Genomic DNA, 19,626 nt, shown 5'->3' with positions numbered 1-19,626 from the left:
ACCTCCAAAGCAGGCCTCCGAGATAGTCATGATGAGGCGTACCTATAATCCAACACCTGGAAGGCTGAAGCAGTAGAATCATGGAGTCTAGCCTGGGTTACGTAGTGAGACCCTGTCTCCAAGTCTCCAAAAATAAGAACAGGATTCCTAGAGCTTCCAGAATAGTTAGATATGTGGAAGCTCTTTCTAGGAGCTTCCTAGAAGATGGCAGGCCTAGAGAGGACGGGAGGCTTGCCGCTTCCCCTCGCGCACTCATCCCTCCTTCACATCTCATGCTCTCACCCCATGCATCCCTGTCCTTTGTAATGTCCTTTGCCATAAGCCAGCAGTGGCTCTCAGGGCTGTCAGCCGCTCACACTAATGAGTGAAACTCAAGGAGGGGTGATGGGAACTCCATCAATTTCTGGTGGATCAGAACGCAGGTTAAACAACCTGGACCTAGCATCTGAAGTCAGAGCAAGGGAAACAGTCTGAGAGCTACCTCGCAGTAGCAGAACTGAGCCGGTTCAGGGGCCATCCAGCTGGGGAACTGATGGCTTTCTGTTTGAAAGAACCACTTCTCTCCTGAAATTTACTTTGGCCAGGATGGGAGGGCTCTCTCTCTGCTTGCTCACAGGCCACCCACCTGCCAGCTGCAGCCCTGTCTGTTGTGGCCCCAGGAGCCTGGCTATTGCAGTAATCCAAGTGGGAGATGACAGTGGCTTGGAATAGGTGGACAAATTCAAGGAATATTTTGGGGTGCATCAGCTATGCTCCCTTCAGGAAGCCTGCAGCCATGCTAGTTGTGTCTCACAAAGGCTGTTCAACGTGGAAAACTGGCTATAGAGATGCCGGAGGATTCCAAAGGCACAAGAGAGTCAAGAGGGGCAGAGATGATGCTAACGTGCTACACTGTCAGCCTACTCTATACACAGGGAACACACCGAGAGAGGAGGCGTTCCTTACAAACCCATTGACTTTAAAAAGGATAAATTTAAAAATGTTTTTGAAGAAATGAAGCAGAGACATCATCTTCATGTTTGAGTTTACTGTGCTCAGCACTGTCCTGGGCAATAATGTGAGAACAATTACAAAACAAGAGAGCAACAAGGGAAAAATATACTCTGCACTCTGTTATTCAAGCACTTCCATGTTGCTTCTTAAAGCATTCTGAGGTCATTTGGGGGTATCTGGTCTCCCTCTTTCTCCATGTCCCTCTATCTCTGCTTACAACCAACCCCGAAAGAACACGATGGGGCAGGCCGGGGGCTTCCGGCTGATGTGGGGCTGGGGTCCGTGGGAGGGAGACATGCTGAGAGGGAAACCATCAATCCTGAGAACTCGGGACACAGTGAATCACAGGAAACTTGGGGAAGCCAGCGGGGCTCCAGGCCCTCGCACCCCGTCCCCTAGGGGATGTGCTTAAAGTGCTAACAAGAAAAAAGGATGCATAGCTTCATGCTACCCTGGATGCCACCACACTAGTCACCTCTCCCTCCCCAACACCATGGGTGCAGGGCCAAGGGGGCTTCCAGAGCCCAGCCAGGAGGAGGCCCAGGGCGTAGAGGCCCAAGAGGAGGTGGGGCACAGGTGGGAAAGGGCAGAGGTGTGCAGCAAAGGGGCTCCTTTGTGCTTGCCAACGGCCCCAGGGCCTAGGCTGTTCCTGTGCAGCTAGTTGGGGACTACATTTTCCCTGAGGGAACGAAGCTACATAGTGTCGGAAGGACACGCAGGGCCCTCTTTGTCCCTCAAGCCGGCAGGCAGCCTCCGGGCCTCCTGTACAGGTGCCGAGGAGTCCGTGTGGGCACCTAGCAGCCTACACCATACAGGTGACACCGAAACTCACCTGGCCAGCGTCCACTGCCTGGGCCTAGGCACCAGGAAGCGCAAAGGACCAAGTTCTGGTTGGCAGTCCTGCCTCGTGCATCAGATCCCAGCGCAACCGCAACGTCCCACGCGCAGCTCCCGGGGGACTCCTTGTGGGAGTGCCAGCAGGCGGCTGCAGCACGGGCCTCTTCGTGCTGGCAACCCAGTGGGGCAGGGGGTGGCTGGGGGTGCCCAGGGGCAGCGCTCCCGTCTCCCCCACGCAGCTCACAGCCAGATCTCATCACTGCTCACGCTGGACACTCGGTAGATGTAGCCCAGCATGGGCAGGCGGATGAAGCCTGCGGGGTCAAAGTTCCCCCAGAGGGCTCACCTTGAGGGGCCTGTCCCCTAGCCTCAGGCTGCTTTCACTACATAGGCAGAGAGGCAAGGGGCCCCTTCCTCCCGCGTACCTCGGCTGGTGAGAAGGCCCCCAGTCTCAGCTTCCAGAAGCTCTGGCCGGCTGCTGTTCCGAGCCACTGGTTGTTCTACTGGTTTCCCTGCTGGGGGACCGTGTGTGTGTTGGGCGGGGGAAGGGGAATGGAGATATACCCAGGATGAGGGCTGTGCCCAGGGGCGCCCAGTCCCTTCCTCCTAAGTTCCAGAGCCTTTTCAGAAGCTCTTCTGAAGATAAAGCATGGGCAAAGAGCAGGGTCCTACATGTACCTCGGGGATCGGCAGTGAGGTCGTTGAGCTGAAGGTTGGACGGGAGGGACATGTTCTCCCGCGGCAGGCGCACATTGTTGAGTTTCAGGTTGTTGGAGTCACTATGGGGTGGCACAGTGCTTTGATGCTCTGTGGCCTACCTCCTCAGACCTCTCAGAACCCCACGTTTCCTCACGCCTCCCTCCACCCAGCACCAGGAAGAATTACCTAGAGATCAGAGATGGGCGTCGGGAAGGGCCTGAGGACAGAGACATTATGCTAATGAGGACAAAGAAATTATGCTAATGAGTCACTGAGTCCGCTCCCGCTGGGCTCTGCCCCCCATATTCCCTCTCAGGCCTGGGACCCTCAGGCAACAGGGGTCTCTCAAACGCCCAGCCCTCGCTCTAGGATCAGAGATGGGTTCCAGTGCTTTCTCCTGCTACCCATAGCCTTGCCACAGCCACCCCCTGCAGCTGCTCCACACGGTCAGAGATGACGTGGGCCCAGCTCCGCCTGCCACCCTTGCTGCCTCCCAACCCTGCCTCCGTCCTCCAGCCACCCTCGGCCCCAGCGCCTGGCCCTACCTTTGATTTTCTTTTCTTTCCTGCAGACCAGGCAGGCCACCAAGGTGCTGAAGCCCACGAGGGTGCCCAGGGCAAGCCCTCCGGCCACAACGATGCCCAGCAGCGGCACCTCCACCCGGGCGGCCCAGAGTCCTGCAGGGTGCCCGCCAGTTAGGCTCCAAATGCGTAGGACCCCAACCCTTCCGTGTCACAGGTGACAGACAACCTGGCCCTTCCTGCCCAAGGAAGCTGGGCCAGCTTATTCACAAGGCCCGCTCAGTGGCCACCAAATTCTCCTGTTTCTGTGCTGTGATCCCCACGTGCACCCGCGGGTTCGCTGGACCAGCTGCCCGTGCTGCTCACCTGGAGCTGGAAGCGAGGCGCTCGTGACACCCACGTCATTGGTGGCCACCACCGAGAGATTGTGTGGCAGGCTGCGGAGCTGCAGCTGCACAGTGTGGTTGGTGAGCCAGGGGTAGTTCTGAGCATCCAGCACCAGGAAGTCAGAGGTGTTGACAGTCACTGGTCCATCTTGGTCAATCCAGGTGACATTGGCAGGTGGGTTGGCACGCACCAAAGCAAACAAGACAACCAGGAGGCCTGGGTCCTGAGCCTCCGGATACTTGGCTCCAACCTGGGCAATCTCCGGCTTAACTAGGGCAGAGCAGAGGCAATCCACTCTCAGCACAGCCCCTCCTACTCGGGCATTTCTTCCCCAACTGGGTGGGAGAAGGGAGTCCGGAGCCTTTTACAAGTGAACACCAAAGAACAGGACGGCTGGGCTTGCTACCGAGACGACCTCTCACAATAATTAAGAATATAAATCCAGGTAAGAGTCCGGATTCACAGCCTGGCCTTGCTTCTTATCCCATGCGTCCTTGGGCAGACTGCTTGACCTCTTTATGTCTCATTTTACTCCTTTGTAATATAAGCCAGTGGCTCATGCCTGTAATCTTAGCTACTCAGGAGACTAAGATCTGAGCAGTGAGGTTCAATGCCAGCCCAGGACAGACAAACCCAAGAGACTCTTCATCTCCAATTAATAGAAAAAAGTAGGGGTGTAGCTCAAATGGCAGAATGCTAGTTATAAGCCAAAAAGCCAAGGGAGAGCTCAAGTCCTGAGTTCAAGTCCCAATACTGTGCACACCCCACCCCTCCCCTGCACACACACAGAGGAAATTCCCTCATAGGGTCAGTGTGAGGGAAAAGACAGTTACTCTTTGTAAGGCATCTTAAGTGTTTGCTAAATGCCCTGCTCAAGTTGGGCATCCTGGCAATGCGTGTAATCTGAGCCTGTGAGAGGCTGGGGCAAAGGAGGATTGGGAGCTTGAAGCCAATTGGCCTAAATGGGGAGAGTCTACCTGAAAAAACAACAACTAAAAGTCCCGCTGAACACCGGCTTTCCGGCTGCCGAGACTCCAGAGGTACTCACACTGTACGTTGAGGATGACAGAGGCGTTAGCTGACCGGCCGCGGCCTGGGTCCTGCAGGGAGCAGTTGAGCTCGTGCTGGGCCCGCTGAGCAGTGACAGTAAAGGTGCTGGTACCTCCGGAGAAGGCCTCCCCACCCACACTGACAAGTCTTGAGGTGGTGGCTTCCTGGAGCCGTCCGTCCAGGTACCAGGCCAGTCGAGGCGTGCCAGGACCTGCCACCCGGCAGGTGAAGGCGTGGCGTTCATTCTCCCGAAGTGCCCGCTCTGCCCAGGTCTGACCATCAATTTGTGGTGCCAGTTCCCCCCAACCTGGAACATAGCAGGTGGTCTCTGGGAAGGGCTGGGGAAGGTGGGTTCTGCTCTGTGACCAGGATGAGGTTCAGTTACAGAAGGGCGGCATGCCAAAAGACAGGGCAGCTCAGTTCTCTCAGCTGACCCTAGGCTAGGGAGGGGCGGGAGGGGAGGCTCGGCCCTCGGGGCCCGGCGTGGGTAGGCACCCCGAGGGAAGACGCAGGCAGAAGGCACCAAAGGGACTCTGGCTCTCACAAGCACTTAACCAAGGAACGAACAGGGGGGTACCTGAGCCCAGAAGGACTGGCAGGAGCAGCAGCGCGCGCGGGAGCGTGGCTGGGCCCGCAGGCGGCCGCATGGCGGCGGGCCAGGGCCTGGGATCCAGGCTGCGGCGAGCAGGCTGGCCTTACAATCCTCCCGGGAACCGGGGATGTACACGGGCTCGCCGAGGCCACGGAGCAGCCAAGTTGAAAGGCACCGACCCACCCCGCACGCCCGCACGCCCGCACGCCTGCACGCGCGGCGGGCGCCGCACTCAGCCCCGGCTGCGGGGGACGCCGGCCGCGCCGGGCTGCGCGCGCACAGTCGGCCTACACGCCCCCTGCCCCCAACAGGTCGCCCTTCCTCCGACCCCGGCCCCTCTCCTGCCCTCTCCCCTCCCTCGCCATAGGCCCCTTTTCCAATCCTGACGGCCGTGGGCCGAGGAGGAGGCTCTGGCGGAGGTGGGTGCCAGGCGGGGGGTGTCACCGCAGCATCCCGGCGGCTCACCTGGCGCCCTCGGGGAGCAACTGCTCAGGTCTGCCGGGCGCCGCAGTCCCTGACCAGGGCGGGGTCTGCGCCAGGCAGGACCAATAGATGCCCGTCCGGCTGCCCCGGCGGGGCCGCGCGCGCTGCGGTGTGCGCGGGGCGCGAGGGCGGACACACAGAGGACGCAGTCGGTCGGCGAGGCCTCGCAGCTTTATTGGCTCAGGGTCCCCTCCCGTCCCCCCCGCCCGCCCCCTAGTGCTCAGCGTCCGTTGCGGGGGCCGCACAGCTGCCCCATCATGTCGGCCAGCATGCGGTTGCACAGCGCGGCGTAAGGGTTGAGCAGCACCAGCTGGCGCCGCGCGAAGGGGCTGCCCAGCCGCGCCGCCCGCTCGAAGTCCCTGCGGGCATCTTCGTCCCGGCCCTGCAGCCGCGCCAGCAGCCCGCGCTGCACGAAGGCCTGGCGGGCGGCGCGGCCGCGGCCGCCGCTCAGCTCCAGGGCGCGCTCCAGGTCCTCCAGGGCGCCTGCGCGGAGGGGGGGGGAGTGAGGCGGGATCAGCGGCGCGCTCCCGACGCCCGGGCCCCGCCCACCTGTCATTCAGGACCCCCGGAGGCTCTCGGGAGATTTTTATCCCTCCCCCGCCACACACCCCCCAGCACGGAGCCGACATTTGGGACTTGGGGAAGGGACCGCTTCTCCCATTACACTGGTCTAGGTGGAAGGGCGGAGGCTTGCCCTTGGCTTCACAGACAGTTGCAGAGCTGCCCCCAAAGCCTAGGACTTGCGTGGTTCACCACGACATGAGCCTTCCCGCCCGCCAGTGGTTCACGCCTATAGTTCTAGCTGCTCAGGAGACTTGAGACCTAGAGGATTGTGGTTTGAGGCCATCTCAGGCAGGAAAACGTCCACTAGACTCCCATCTCCAAAATAAATAGCAAAAAGCTGGGCTGGGTGTGTGGGTTAAGTGGTAAGAGCCTCAGCCTAGCAAGTACAAGGCCCCAGGTACAAACTCTTAGTACCCAGGTGTTTATAGCTCATCCTTGTGATCCTGCTTACTCAGGAGGCTGAGATTTGGAGGATCTTGCTTTGAAGGCAGAAAAGCCCAAGTGACTGTCGTCAGTTAACCAACAAAATACCAGACTTCAGGCACAGATTAAATGGTAGAGTGCTGGCTGTGAACAAAAAGCTGGACAAGAGTGCAAGTCCCTTAGTTCAATCCCCACCACCAGAACGTGCGTGCAAACACACACACACGCACACAGTACCTTCAAACACCAAAAAAAAAACAAGAAGGGAAGGTTGCTGGGAGGACTGAATGATCACAGTATTGATTCTGGCCCATTGTCTCTGCTATTCCACAGAGAAGTTACTAAGTATAAATCCTGTGTCAGGGCCTTACTCTGAATCCCAGGGACCAATGTATCTATCAGCTATAAAAGCACTTTCTCAACTCTTCCTTTCTGAGGGCTCTCCCCTCCCCCCTTCCTTCCATTGCATTATTTAGAACTGCTCTCTGCTGTTTACTGAGCTCGCTACCTTTCCTCATTCTCTATCATCTTCAGTATTGTGTATCTCATTTCTTTGGAAGGAGGTTCCGGTGCCAGTTTCCCAGCTTCATTTTTATGATCCTTATATAATACAAAAGAGTTGGGTTGGGATTCTGAGCTCTGAACTCAGAACCTCAGGCAGCTAGTTGGAGTCTAGCTGCTTTCTCTTGGGCTCTGCTTCACACTCATTCGAGGCTCCTAGAGAGTGCCACAGGGGCCTTGGGAGCTCAGCCCCGTCCTGGAGCAAGACTGAGTGTCACAATTCCAGGACTTGGTTCCCAGAACTGACACCAGCTGTGCTCCTCACCCCACCCAGGCTTCTGATGGGGAAGCCCTCAGACTGTGGTGTTGCTCAGTTTCCCTCTGCAGAGCTGGTCTGGAGGAGCTTTCTAGATGGAGTCAACCTGTTCCACTCGGGAGTTTTGCTTTGCAAGCTGACTTCAGCACAGGGCAGGCCAGCCTGGAAAGGGCTTTGGAGGATTCTCTGTTGTCCCAGAATGGAGTCCAGACTCTCTGGTTGGCATTTTTGGTTCCAGAAACACTAATCCTGTTACCTCATTCCCCATTAGGTGTCTGTGGGTTCCATCTTCCCATCAGCCTGGCTCATTGCACCATGCTTTCCCGTGCCAGCCAGCTTATCTTCAGTGTAGTAGGTTTGACCCAGTTACCCTACCTCTGAAACTTCTAGGTACATGTTTTCGAGAGGCCAACCTGAGCTGGGGGCTGGGGGCTCATGCCTGTAATCCTAGCTATATTTAGGAGGCTCAGATCTGAGGATCATGGTTTGAAGAGCAGTCTGGGCAGAAAACTCCATGAGACTATCTCCAATTAACCAGCAAGAAACCAGAAGGGGTTCAAGTGGTAGAAGACTAGCCTTGAGTGAAAAAGCTGAGCAAGAGTGTGAGGCTCTGAGTTCAAGCCTCAGTACAGGTGTGTATACACACACACACACACACACACACACGTCCAATCTCTGATACACTGAGTTCATTGCCACCTGGCCCTGCCCACCTCTGTGAGCTCACTTCCCAATCTTTTCATGCTGCCCACCTGCTCCAGGAGCAGCTCTTATACTGCCCCCCTCATGCCCATCAACTCATTATGTTCTGCTCTGAACTATGACCAACCCCAAGAGCAGGATCATGTGGATTAAGAGTGCTACCACCTGGCTTAAATCCCAGCTCTGTCCCTTCTGGGCTGGAGGAGCCTGAGCACACTTAACCTTCGCATGCTTCGGTTTCTGCATCTTTAACATGGATAACACTAGATATGACTTTTCAGGTTGTTTCTATGGCTCATATGTAAAGCATTTAATGCATAACAAATAGGAACTACTATGTAAATGTCAGCTGTAGGCAGTGCATTTCTTATCTTTGTGTCCTCTGCCCTAGCCCACTGCTATTCCATAGGCTTTCATCAGATATTCCTTAAACGAATGGATTACAGTATCTTCTTTCACAGTCTCCCACAAGTTAGCAGGGCCCACTCCAAATCCCAGGCTCTCATCCCCCACGCCCTTGCTCTGCACCAGCTCATCTCAGTGCCCTTGAGAGACACTTTCTGCAGAGCTTCCCAGGTGTGTCCCCTCACCTGCCACATCTCCACGGAGCCGCTTGGCCTGCGCTCGGTTGTTGTAGGCAGAAGCTCTCTCCGGCAGCAGGCAGATGGCCTGGCCAAACTTCTCCAGGGCTGTGCTGAGGTCACCCGCCTCTGCTGCCATCACCCCCTGCAGCTCCAGGACTTTAGACTGCTCCAGTTGTGCTTGAGGGAAAACTCCATCTGCACAAGGGGGTAAGGGGAGCGCACACAGGCCAGAGGGACCCAGGAATGAGGATGGAATCCTGGGAGCTGAGCCAGCCCAGTGTGGACCATGGCAGGGGTGAGTGGCAGCGTGTGGGTAAGAAACACTGAGCTCAAGGCGAGGAGCTAACACTACTACCTAAGGCCCAAAGGAATTTGGAAAAGGGCCCTGGGACTCCTCCTGGCCAACAGTAGTCCAAACTCGTTCCTAGGTCAATAACGTAGTCAAGGTCACAGTCTTTAAGTTCTACGTTGGAAGCTTTCGTCTTCCTGGCTCTACATTGAGCTGGTTCTCATTTTACTGCACTACTCTGTCCCCTAAAGGCCACCATGACATTCCTAGGGTGTGAAAAGCCCCCCCAGATGTATTCCTCAGCCTTTCAGCCTGTAGTTTCAGTGAGGCTTGAGTATCACCTGTCTAGAAACAAGGGCATCCTCCACTAGGGGTCGCTGCTGAGCGTGCTTCCTCTGCAGAAGGAAGTTCAGGGCTGACCTTGTTATAATAGTGTAAATAAATGGCAGCTCTGGGGGCTAGGCCAAGACTAGTCAACTGAGCCACTATCCCCTTACCCCGTTTGTCCTCCATTCTGTGGGAGATAACATTGTTTTGACAAAGGTTTCAGAGTTTAACATCACCCAACAGTGAGGCTTTGGCACCTGCTGGCAGAACGTCTCTTGCCAACCCCGCACTGCACTGTACACTCAACACGAGCCAGCCTCCAACTCTGATGTCAGTAACCCAGCTGGGAGGAAGCAGCAGCCTTGGTCCCTTCCTGCTTGGTGCCCGTATGCAGAGCCACAGGCCAAGGTCAAAGGCTCACCTTCATCTTCATCCTTCTCTGCTTCATCTCCCAGGTCCAATCCCACTACATCTCCAAAGGGGGTGTCAGGGTTGAAGATGGCTTGCAACACTGCCTGATCATTCGGAGTCCCCATGGTGCTCCCGAATGAAGTCCGGAGAGGGGATTGAGGACAAAAGAGGCAGGGTGCTGGGGTGGGGTCACAGTGCCCCACAGGTAGCTGATTTTAGAGGAGGAGATTCTGTTTGGGGACCTCCTCCCCAGAAGTGCCTCCCATTCCTTGGCTCTAGTGTAAGTTCAACCTCTGTGATTGGGGTTAGTGTCCTTGGCTTAGCAGAATATTTGCAATGATTTCTCAACTGAACCCATGCTCTTACCAAAATAAACAGATCCAGTCTCAGCCTTAAGGTGGAAGGTACTGGAATGTTTTTGTCAGTCAGTTTAGAAGTCATAGCTTGACTTTCCCTGGATAAAGTGGGGATGAAGCTGGGCGCTGTTGGCTCAGACCTGTAATCCTAGCTACTCAGGAGGCTGAGATCTGAGGATCTAGGTTCAAAGCCAGCCTGGGCAGGAACATCATGAGACTCTTATCGCCAATGAACCACCAGAAAACTGGAAGTGGTGCTGTGGCTCAAGTGGTAGAGCAGTAGCCTTGAGCTGAAGAGTTGAGGGACAGTGCCCAAGCCCAGAGTTCAAGCCCCACAACCGACAAAAAAATAAAAATAAAGGGATGAAGGGCGAAGGGAACGATTCCTCTGTCCTCTTGACCCTTTCCTCACATCCAGCATGTTGGATCCTGAATACAGGTCACTGCTGAGTGAAGGGAAGAAATCCAGGTTAAGGCAGCCAGGAAGCAGTGGGACCAAAAGGCGGCCACAGGGAGTGCACTTTGTGAGTCTATCTTTTCGTTGTTGTGCTGATAATGGGACTTGAACTCAGGGCCTGTTACTCTCACTCAGCTTTTTGTTTTTTTCACTCACAGTGGGCACTCTACCACTTGAGCCACACCTCCACTTCCAGTTTTTTGTTGATGAGTCTCATGCACTTTCCTGCCTGAGCTGCCTTCAAACCTTGATCCTCAGATCTCAGCCTCCTGAGTAGCTAAGGATTACAGGCATGAGTCACCAGAGCCTAACTCGTAATTCCATCTTAAAAGGCTGTACTGTAAAGTATTTTGAAACCTTGACAGAGGCAATGCCCCTCCCCATTGCCGCCCCTGACAAGGCCAGAAGGAAGCGCGACCATTTGCAGCAATAAACTTGACATGTTTATTAATTAAACTATCACTTAAATAAAAAAAAGTGCATAGAAAATAAACATGTTTAAAAACTCCTTTTTTTTTTTACAACTATGTACACTTTTTACTTTTACATTCAGTCTTTCGTAGAGAGCTTTCAGCATTATTATTTTTTGAACTATTAAAGTATTTTCCTTCATCCCTGTCACAGGGAGTTAACACTGATGGACTTACAAACATTTTCCTCTTTTTCTTTTTTTTTTCTTTCTCTTTTTCTCTAACCAGAAGCTTGGAAGAACACAGGAAAAAAAAACTCAAAGGATCTGTTATACATGATAAAGTTGTCGAGAAATGTCTTATTTCTAGAAGCTTGTCGTCTGTTGATCTTGAAACAATTATTCAACTACCTGTATTTACTAAAGAGACTGTTAAAAGTTCAATAAAAGAAACACCACAAATCTATTTTCTTGGTTGAAAGACAGAACTAGAGTACCTCAGAACAAGATACCAGGAAAGCACAGAACACAAGTTTCCCCTAAATGCAGGTGGTAACCCCAACATTCATAACCAAAAGTAGAGAAACAAAGAGTACAGGTACTGACTGGCAACATTGACGAGCAGGAAAAATCCAGGTGACACCATTTCCGCATTGCTCTCTGGGAGAATGGTGGATTTTGCCAACCCCCCTGTGGCTTGGGGTCCCCCGATGTGAAAATCAGAGGAACGCTAGCCTGACATTTTCCTGCTCTGCTAGCAACTGTAACACAATCCTTATCTATAGTGTTAAAGAGAATTAAAAGCCATGGACTGAACTAGGCTTTGTTACATGGTGCATTACTATATTAGTTCCTATATATATCATATTTATATTTATTTGAAAACCAAAACAAACAAAAAAGTTGCAAGTTTTCAGAGTGTGAGACTTGACTTATATTCATGATTCGGCACAAAACCATCTGCTCAATAACCTTGTATTGCTTTTAAAATGAAGGAAGTGAAAACACAAAATTACACCCAGCCCTTTGCAATGACCCGCTTTTCCTTAAAAAACAAGTTGATTTCTATGAAAAAGAATCCCAAATCAAACTTAACATCTGACAAGGTTTTTGACCTTTAGTATTTTCAGATAATTGTTTGAACGTCAGTCCTTTAGAAAGATACATTCATTAAAAGATGGTGTGTGTGTGTGTGTGCGTGTGTGTTGTTATATAAGGTTTTTTTAAATCAAGGTGACTGCATGGTGCTCACTGCGTTGGCCGGGGGGGTTGTCAGGGTGGTGGTAAGCTGGGACCTGGTAAAGGAGCCTGGTTCAAAACACAGCTGCAGGGGTGTCCCTGCTCACTGCTACTGACCTAAGAATGGGGGAGGGAAGCCACGGGGGGGGGAGGGAGGAACCAGGGGACCAGGTTCCGGCCAAGGGGTCAACGCCATGCAGCTATACTGGCCACACAGCTGTCACGGAGCCACCAGAAAGTGCAGCCACAACAGGTTCTAGCAGCAAAGCGGTACTTGAGCTGGCTCTGAGAACTGACCAGGCTCGAGCTGTACTCCTTGGGATCTGGGATGCCCCTCAGGGGGGACTCCTGGGAATGACCACCCCCCACCCCCCCGATTCCTCAGTCAGCACTTTGGTGCGGAGGGTCCCTTGGTCACTTTCAAAACAGACATAGTTTTCAGACACAGTTTTGGAGACAGCCAGGCCATTTTTGCCTTCTTCCCCTCTTCCTAGGGAAACCTTAGTTTGTCCCCCGAGTTGCTGGCAGGTATGCTGATTTTGGCAATGGACTCAAGGCTGAGCTGCGAGAGGGAGTTTTCTCCTTTCTGTGGGTGACAGTCGGGTGAGAAGGCAAGGCAAACCGTTCTGCAGCTGGCAGGGGAGGCAGAGTGTGCTCCTCCCCCGCCCTCGGGGCGTGGGTATGGACAGAGGGTGAGGGCTCACAGTACAGCTGGCCTAGCAGGGCAGTGACTAGGTCTGTTTAGCTGAGTTTCCCCACCCTCGGGCTGGCCTCTGGGTCTTTCTCACGGTGAATTCACGACCCATCAGTGCATTAATCATTTCAGTAACAAATGCAGCTTAAGTTTTTTTTTTTTCATTAAAAAAAATAGGAATACAAGGATTTACCAAAAAAACCTCACACAGTGCAATAATAAAGTGAACGAGACGCGCATGGGACCCCTCGGGCCAGCGCATCTCGTTCCTGGGCAGAGGAGGACGGGAGGTGAGGGCTGGGTAGGCTGCTGCCCAGTCCCCTGCTGGCACTTCGCCACGACGGCAAGGAAGCCTCTGCCGCCCTGGCCACAGTGCTGGGCTCCCTGCATGACAGCGGCGACAGCGACAAGGGTCCAGCAAAGCCACCAGACCAAGTCCTTAAGGTCTTGGGAGACAAGGGAGCCCAGGATGGAAGGCACCGCAGAGCCGGGAGTCCTGGGGCAGAGTGCTGGGCTGAGTCGTATTGCTTTGCTAGACTTGCAGAGGAATGGGCGAGAAAAGGGCGCCCCCCCCCGCCCGCCGTGGACTTCACCGCTGGGCGACGCCGCGCGGCGCGGGGTCTGCTTTTTCGTGAGCGGTCGCACTGTGCTTCAGTTTCAACAGGCCGCCCCGAAAGAGGGCACAGGGGGTCAGCGGGTTCTTTGCGGATCTGAGGACTTGGGGGGCAGAGGGAAAGGAAAGAAAAAGGAAATGATCTATGAGACAGATGGTGATGGAGGATGTCAAGGTGCCACGGAACTGGTTGGCTGCTAACTCTGAAGTAAGGCAAGATGAGGGAAACGCGCGCGGAGCAGCGCCAGCGGCGAGGCCGGGCGGCGTGGGAAGGAAGAAACTGGCGAGTGGAGATCCTCGGGGAGCCGTGGGAGGAGGGGCTTCCTCGGGAAAGGGCGGAGCGGCCTAATGGAGCTGAGTGATCTTCCTTCAAGAACCCACCAGAGAACACGGGGCACGAACGAGCTACATGTGAAACAAGGAAAAGCCCACCTTCCAGGGGAGCTGGCGGGAAACCAGACTCTGTGTGTACAGCTGAATATTTCCTCTAACTTCATCCTATGAAAATAAAAAATTATTAAAAACCGATTTTCTTTTAAATTAGGATAATACCGCGGTTTAAAAAATAGCCTTGTCATAAGTGCTTCTCCCTATGAAGTGCTTCTCATAGAAAAATATACAAAATATATTTACATTTATAAAACCTTAAATAGTAAACTGTAAACAGAACAGAGTAAAATCCAATGACTTAATTTAACAGGTTCAAGACACTCACTGTCTTGGGGGAAGGAAGAGAAAAACACTGGAGGCTGCGTGAGCGCACCCGCGCAGGCGCAGTAGTGTCATGGAGTTCGCTTCAGCCGCGGCTGCGCGCTGGCAGCGGCGGCCCCTCCACACCCCGCGGTCTAGTCCCCAAGTGCTGGGCCTTGAAATGATTAGTGTTCTGCCTTCAACTAGACATTGACTATTTAAAAACTAAGTCTTCCTATGTCTTAAAGAGGGGAAAGAAGGTTCCCGTGTCCTAGGAAGGGAGGGGCGCAGGGGTTCTCCTGGTTATGGTACTCTGGTGGTTGCATGATTCAAATCCTATTGAAACAATCTGTATCCTCTTCTAAAAAAATCATGCTACATATATTTCTTCAGAACTCTCAGGGGAGAGTTGCACAACGTCTTCAAATTCTGTCTGGTTCTGGCTAGCGGCTCCTGTCCACTTCCCCCCTGGAGTGCTTGCAGCTCGGGGACCTTCGCGTAGGCAGGCCCTGCGCCCACCGGCGAGTGCCCCTGAGCGGGGAGTCAGCCCCCTACCACCCAGGAAGCAGGATGGGAAAGCAGTGGGATGGAGGACAGGAAGGAAGGCGGAGTGAAGAGAAGAATGGCAGAGGAAAGCCGCTCCTATGGTCAAGAAGGTGATTGGCTGAGATAAGGCTCACAGGGATTAAGTACTCCCACTTCCGGCCCACAGGCTCAATGTTTGGTAATTAATTGGCACAACCCCAAGACAGCCTTTTGACACCAGAGGTGCCAGGAATCCTGTCTCCCAGCTGGAGGTGAACGCTCTCAAGGAAAGGCGAGCAGGGAAAACCACCAGACCGCTGTCTGTTCAACAGATGGCCACAGGCAGGGCCTGGCTGGCAGACTAGCAGGCTGTGTCCAGTCAGCCCGGATCTCAGTCCTGCCTGACCCTCGGCTCCGAGAGCCTGGGGAAGAGCTGAGGTGAGGAAGACAACTGCTCTTGGAGGAATGCTCAGGCCCCACCTCCCAAGAAAACCAAGCCTCGCGAGGCTCCTTCCAGGCACATGGCCCAGGACCTAGTTCCCCAGCAAGCTTAACAGCTGACAGTCAAGAGGGGTCCTCCAAGAAAGCCCGTCATGGATCTTTCTTTGAGACCTCATTTCTAAGACTCTGACCACATGTATGACATGGATATGGACAATAGGGGGCTCGGCCACAGAGGCGCCTCCACCAGCCCGCTTGGTCCTGGCGCAAGGCCTCCAGCACTGCTTTGGGTGGCCCTGGGTGCTGGTACTTGGGCCCGGGGGAAAGAGCAGCGTTAGTTCAGGAACTTGCGGCATTTCTTAGCGCCGCAGTTGCAGGGCAGCTTGTTGCTGGCGTCCTCGATGGGGAACTTGTAGTCGTAGGTGAGCTCCTCGCCCCGGTAGATCTTGCGCATGGCGAAGATGACGATGTGCTTCTGCCCATCGATGTTGATGACGCGTGAGTAGCAGTTGGGCTCACACGAGTGATTGATGAAGCGCGCGGCGTTCCCATGCATGGTGGCATCCACTACTTCCGAGTCGTCAATGCGGAACATGTAGCAGCCGATGCCCTACACATGAAGAAGAAGAACTGGCTATTTGCTTAGTAACTTTAGGTGCTGGGGATGGAACCCCAAAGTCAAGAGATGTATCATTGAGTCATACAGCCTTGAAACTGTTATTCCCGCTCCCCCCCCCTCTTTGTTTTTTGCCAGTATTTGGGCTTGAACTCAGGGCCTGGGTGCTATCTCTTGCTTGGCTTTTTCTCTCAAGGCTGGTGCTCTGCCACTTAGCCACAACCCCCACTTCTGGCTTTTTAGTGGTTAACTAGATATAAGAATCTGACAGACTTTCCTGTCCCAGCTGGCTTCTAACTGAGATCCTCAGATCTTAGCCTCCTGAGTGGATGGATTACAGGCGTGAGCCACTGGTGCCCAGCTCTCCAGGGTGTCTGCATGCTTATCTTTAGAGTAGATTCTGAACATGTATGGGGACTTTTCACAGGTCTTGGAGATATAACTTTTTTTTTTTTAATGTCTTTGTGGGGTTGACTCCTAGCACTGAAGAAAAAATGTCTTAGAATTGATAGCACATATCATTTCTTTTCTTTTTCTTTTTGGTGGGTTGTGGGGCTTGAACTCTGGGCCTGGGTGCTATCCCTAAGCTTTTTTTGCTCAAGGCTAGCACTCTACCACTTTGAGACACAGTTCCATTTGAGATAAGAGTCTCACAGACTTTTCTGCCCAGACTGGCTTTGAACCTTGATCCTCAGATCTGTCTCCTAAGTAGCTAGGATTACAGGCCTGAGCCACCAGAGCCAGGCAGTACGTATAATTTCTTTGGGGATTCAAGGATCAAGTGGACAGCTGTGGTCCTTTTTTAGGGTAAAACCGAAGAATAGGGACAGGAAGAGGGGGGGGCCTCACCTTGCTGTCATAATACTTCTCCCGCTTGTCGGTCTGGATGGAACGGATGACGTTGCCGGCATACTCAATCACCATCTCACCTGCATCAATGTTTCTCTTGCAGAAAAGACCCCGACCGTGGATGGGAGACCTGGGCCAGAGAGATGGGAGAGACCAGGCATAAGTTTCCCAGTATTGTGTGAATCCATAAATATGTATCAATGAATGGATTCTCCATGTCTATTAGCTTCCCAGATGGTCACTTACAAGGAATTTGTGCACATATACTGTGCTGACAAATGGCCAAAGATGCGTGATTTCTACATTCCCTAGCCTTCTAAAAGCAGCAGTGCTCTAGTGTGTCTATGGGGAAGTCCATGTTTAATACAAGAAGCTGCAGAAGCTCAGGAGCTCAGGCTCAATTAACTGTACACACAAATGCCTCACTGCCAGGAGGAGGGAGTTACTCCAGCATTCAGTCTCTTCATCATTTCATTCATTTCATTATTCGCTCTACAATCTTAGCCATACCTGTAGACACCAACTGCCTCCTTAGAAGTCTTTTTTAAGTGCCGGAAACGCATGGGCATCGGCAGATCCATGCTAGTTGCTCTCCTAGGAGAGAAGACAAATTATTAGCAAATTCTTTTCAGGAAATAATGTTTTGAGTCTTGAAGTGAAGGATCCTAGAGACTACGAATATACTTATTCACTCTCTGGCATTTCTTAAACGAGGCCCCTTTCCAAGACAGTTCTTTCTGACCACATCTATGGTTACACACACAGCAAAGTTATCAGCAAAGGCTATTACCATGAAAAAAAAATTGGCATCTTACAGCTGCTCAAATTTCTTCTAACTTACAGTCCTCTCTTTACTAGCCAGCTACATTCCAACGCAAACTAGATTTGAGTCTTCTTAAATGCATCAGGAAGCTGTGGTCCAAGCACAAGGACACAGCGCCCTGAAGCGGGGTGGAGGGAAAGGACGCTTGGAATGACTGGCTCCCTGGGCACTCACCGAGCGGACTTCAGCTGCACCTCCTCCTCCTCCTCGTCATTGGGGTTGTACTCAGGAGGCTGTCGGTGTTTAGAAGCCAGGAAGTTAAACATATCAAATGCCGACTTCCTGGAGCCAAAAGATGAAGGTTTACATTTAAAGAATGGAGCAGCACGTCAAGACAATGGTAGCAGTGGGAATCTCCACGGGTACTTGCCTCAGATGGACCTCAGCCCTGGCTGAGCCGTGGGGGTTCAAGGGGGGTTCATTGGCCTCTTCAGGTTTGTGGAAACGGAATTTGTAATTCCGACAGTGCTTGGCACCAGACAGCTGCTCAATCAGGAACACAACTGCATCATGGAGAATCCCCAGCATCCTCAAGCCGTTCACACCTGTGGGGTCAAAGGCACCCAGATGGCAGGAGTGCAGCCAGCAGGAAGCAGACAGCACAAACAAAGTGCCCGTGCTATGGGGCGGCTGCCAGCGGCTGCTCATGGGCAAATGATAATTGCCTACCTAGAAATCTGCACCAGACAGCAGCCAAAATAATGCTGGTATTCATCCATCAATACCACACACATTAGCTGGGCACCAGTGGCTCACGCCTGTAATCCTAGCTACTCAGAAGGCTGAGATCTGAGGATCACCGTTCAAAGCCAGCCTAGGCAGGAAAGTCTGTGAGACTCTTTCTCACCAGAAAACCAGAAGTGGCGCTGTGGCTCAAGTGTAGGGTGCTAGCCTTGAGCTGAAGAGCTGAGGGGACAGAGCCCAGGCCCAGAGTTCAAGCCCCATGACTGACAAAAAAACAAAAACAAAAAACCACACACATTCACACAGGATACTGCAAAACTGTAGTCTATATACGCTGTTGTGTACTCGGAGTTGCTACTGCACTATTTCACTTCATGCTTATACTGACTATTCTGAGGTAGCATTATTGTTTTTGTCTTTTGTGCTTCTGGAGATGGAACCCAGGGCCTCACACATGCTAGCGCTCTACCACTGAGCTACGTATCCCTAGTCTGTTCACTTTTTTTTTTTTTGGTCGACTGTGGGGCTTGAACTCAGGGCCTGGGCATGGTCTCTGAGCTTCTTTTGCTCAAGGCTAGCAAGAGTCACAGTGCCACTTCTGGCCTTTTCTGTTTATATGGTACTGAGGAATCGAACCCAGGGCTTCATGCATGCTAGGCAAGCACTCTACCACTAAACCACATTCCCAGCCCACCCTAGGTCTCTCTGTGCTCAAGGCTAGCACTCTACAAATTGAGCCACAACCACACTTCTGGTTTTTGAGTGGTTATTTGGAGATAAGAATCTCACAGGAGCCAGGTAATCCTAGTTACTCAGGAGACTGAGATTTGAGGATCATGGTTCAATGCCAGCCCGGGCAGGAAACTCCATGAGACTCTTATCTCCAATAAACCACTAGAAAATCAGAAATGGTTGCTGTGGCTAAAGCAGTAGAGCACTAGCCTTGAGCTGAAGAGCACAGGGACAGCACCCAAGCCCAGAGTTCAAGCCCCATGACCAAAAAAAAAAAAAAGAATCACACAGGGATTGTTCTGCCCGGGCTGGCTTAGAACTGTGATCCTCAGATCTCAGCCTCCTGAGTTGCTAGGATTATAGGTGTGAGCCACCCGTGAGCCAAGCTAGCCCATTCACTTTAACAAAAGGAAACCTAGTCCCAGAGAATTTAACCCTCAAAATCATAGAGCTATTATACTGACATTTGATCTTCATATTATGTGATCCTACACACAATCCCAATATTGTTTGTAGAAGTACTTGTGTTCCTTGCTCCTATGCTGATCAGTATAAGAGGAATACCAGCATACTCCTAATGTGTACTTTGCTGTGTTGTTACAGCAAAGACAGTTACATATTTACTAGCTACTCTCTTACTCAGTTGCATACAATTATTAGCATTTTAACTTCCTTTTTATATATGAAAACATTTGTATAAATCTGTTGGCAGAGATGACTAAAGGCTTTTCAAACTCATCAGTTATCTTTCTCTCTCTCTTTTTTTGATCTTGGGGCTTGAACTCTGGGCCTTGATGCTATTCCTGAGCAATTCAGTTC

The 19,626-nt window shown here is 52.6% G+C and overlaps 3 protein-coding genes across 5 annotated transcripts in view; all 3 read right to left on the bottom strand.

Moving 5' to 3' along the window:
• Positions 1-280: 280 nt before the first annotated feature.
• Positions 281-5,160, bottom strand: Tmem25 (transmembrane protein 25). Of its 2 annotated transcripts, none has more exons than XM_013009440.1 (8): positions 5,065-5,160; positions 4,486-4,794; positions 3,417-3,707; positions 3,075-3,206; positions 2,716-2,746; positions 2,509-2,609; positions 2,256-2,345; positions 281-2,144 (listed from the first exon to the last, which is right to left on the bottom strand). In XM_013009440.1, the coding sequence occupies exons 1-8, from the start codon at positions 5,132-5,134 to the stop codon at positions 2,071-2,073; spliced, it is 1,098 nt and encodes a 365-aa protein (XP_012864894.1). In that variant the 5' UTR covers positions 5,135-5,160; the 3' UTR covers positions 281-2,070. The 2 variants fall into 2 exon arrangements, with proteins under 2 accessions (XP_012864894.1, XP_012864893.1); XM_013009439.1 differs by having other exon boundaries at positions 2,256-2,342.
• A 520-nt stretch (positions 5,161-5,680) lies between these two features.
• Positions 5,681-9,964, bottom strand: Ttc36 (tetratricopeptide repeat domain 36). 2 transcript variants are annotated; one of them, XM_013009613.1, is made up of 3 exons: positions 9,690-9,964; positions 8,659-8,847; positions 5,681-6,045 (listed from the first exon to the last, which is right to left on the bottom strand). In XM_013009613.1, exons 1-3 carry the CDS (start codon positions 9,802-9,804, stop codon positions 5,783-5,785), a joined length of 567 nt encoding a protein of 188 aa, XP_012865067.1. In that variant the 5' UTR covers positions 9,805-9,964; the 3' UTR covers positions 5,681-5,782. The 2 variants fall into 2 exon arrangements, with proteins under 2 accessions (XP_012865067.1, XP_012865068.1); XM_013009614.1 differs by having other exon boundaries at positions 5,748-6,045; positions 8,659-8,841.
• A 4,259-nt stretch (positions 9,965-14,223) lies between these two features.
• The window catches only part of Kmt2a (lysine (K)-specific methyltransferase 2A), a 48,191-nt gene continuing 42,788 nt past the window's right edge, over positions 14,224-19,626 (bottom strand). The window contains exons 31-35 of the mRNA XM_013009681.1: positions 17,762-17,936; positions 17,566-17,673; positions 17,079-17,162; positions 16,569-16,698; positions 14,224-15,713 (exon numbers count right to left, since the gene is read on the bottom strand). Of these exons, the coding sequence (XP_012865135.1) occupies positions 15,438-15,713; positions 16,569-16,698; positions 17,079-17,162; positions 17,566-17,673; positions 17,762-17,936 (773 nt within the window). The 3' untranslated portion in view covers positions 14,224-15,437. The remainder of the gene's footprint in view (positions 15,714-16,568; positions 16,699-17,078; positions 17,163-17,565; positions 17,674-17,761; positions 17,937-19,626) is intronic.

This window comes from Dipodomys ordii, unplaced genomic scaffold (genome assembly GCF_000151885.1).
Source record: "Dipodomys ordii isolate 6190 unplaced genomic scaffold, Dord_2.0 Scaffold10, whole genome shotgun sequence".
NCBI lineage: Eukaryota > Metazoa > Chordata > Mammalia > Rodentia > Heteromyidae > Dipodomys > Dipodomys ordii.
The sequence above is the reverse complement of the archived record's forward strand: the minus strand, read 5'-3'. Positions and strand labels throughout refer to the sequence as shown.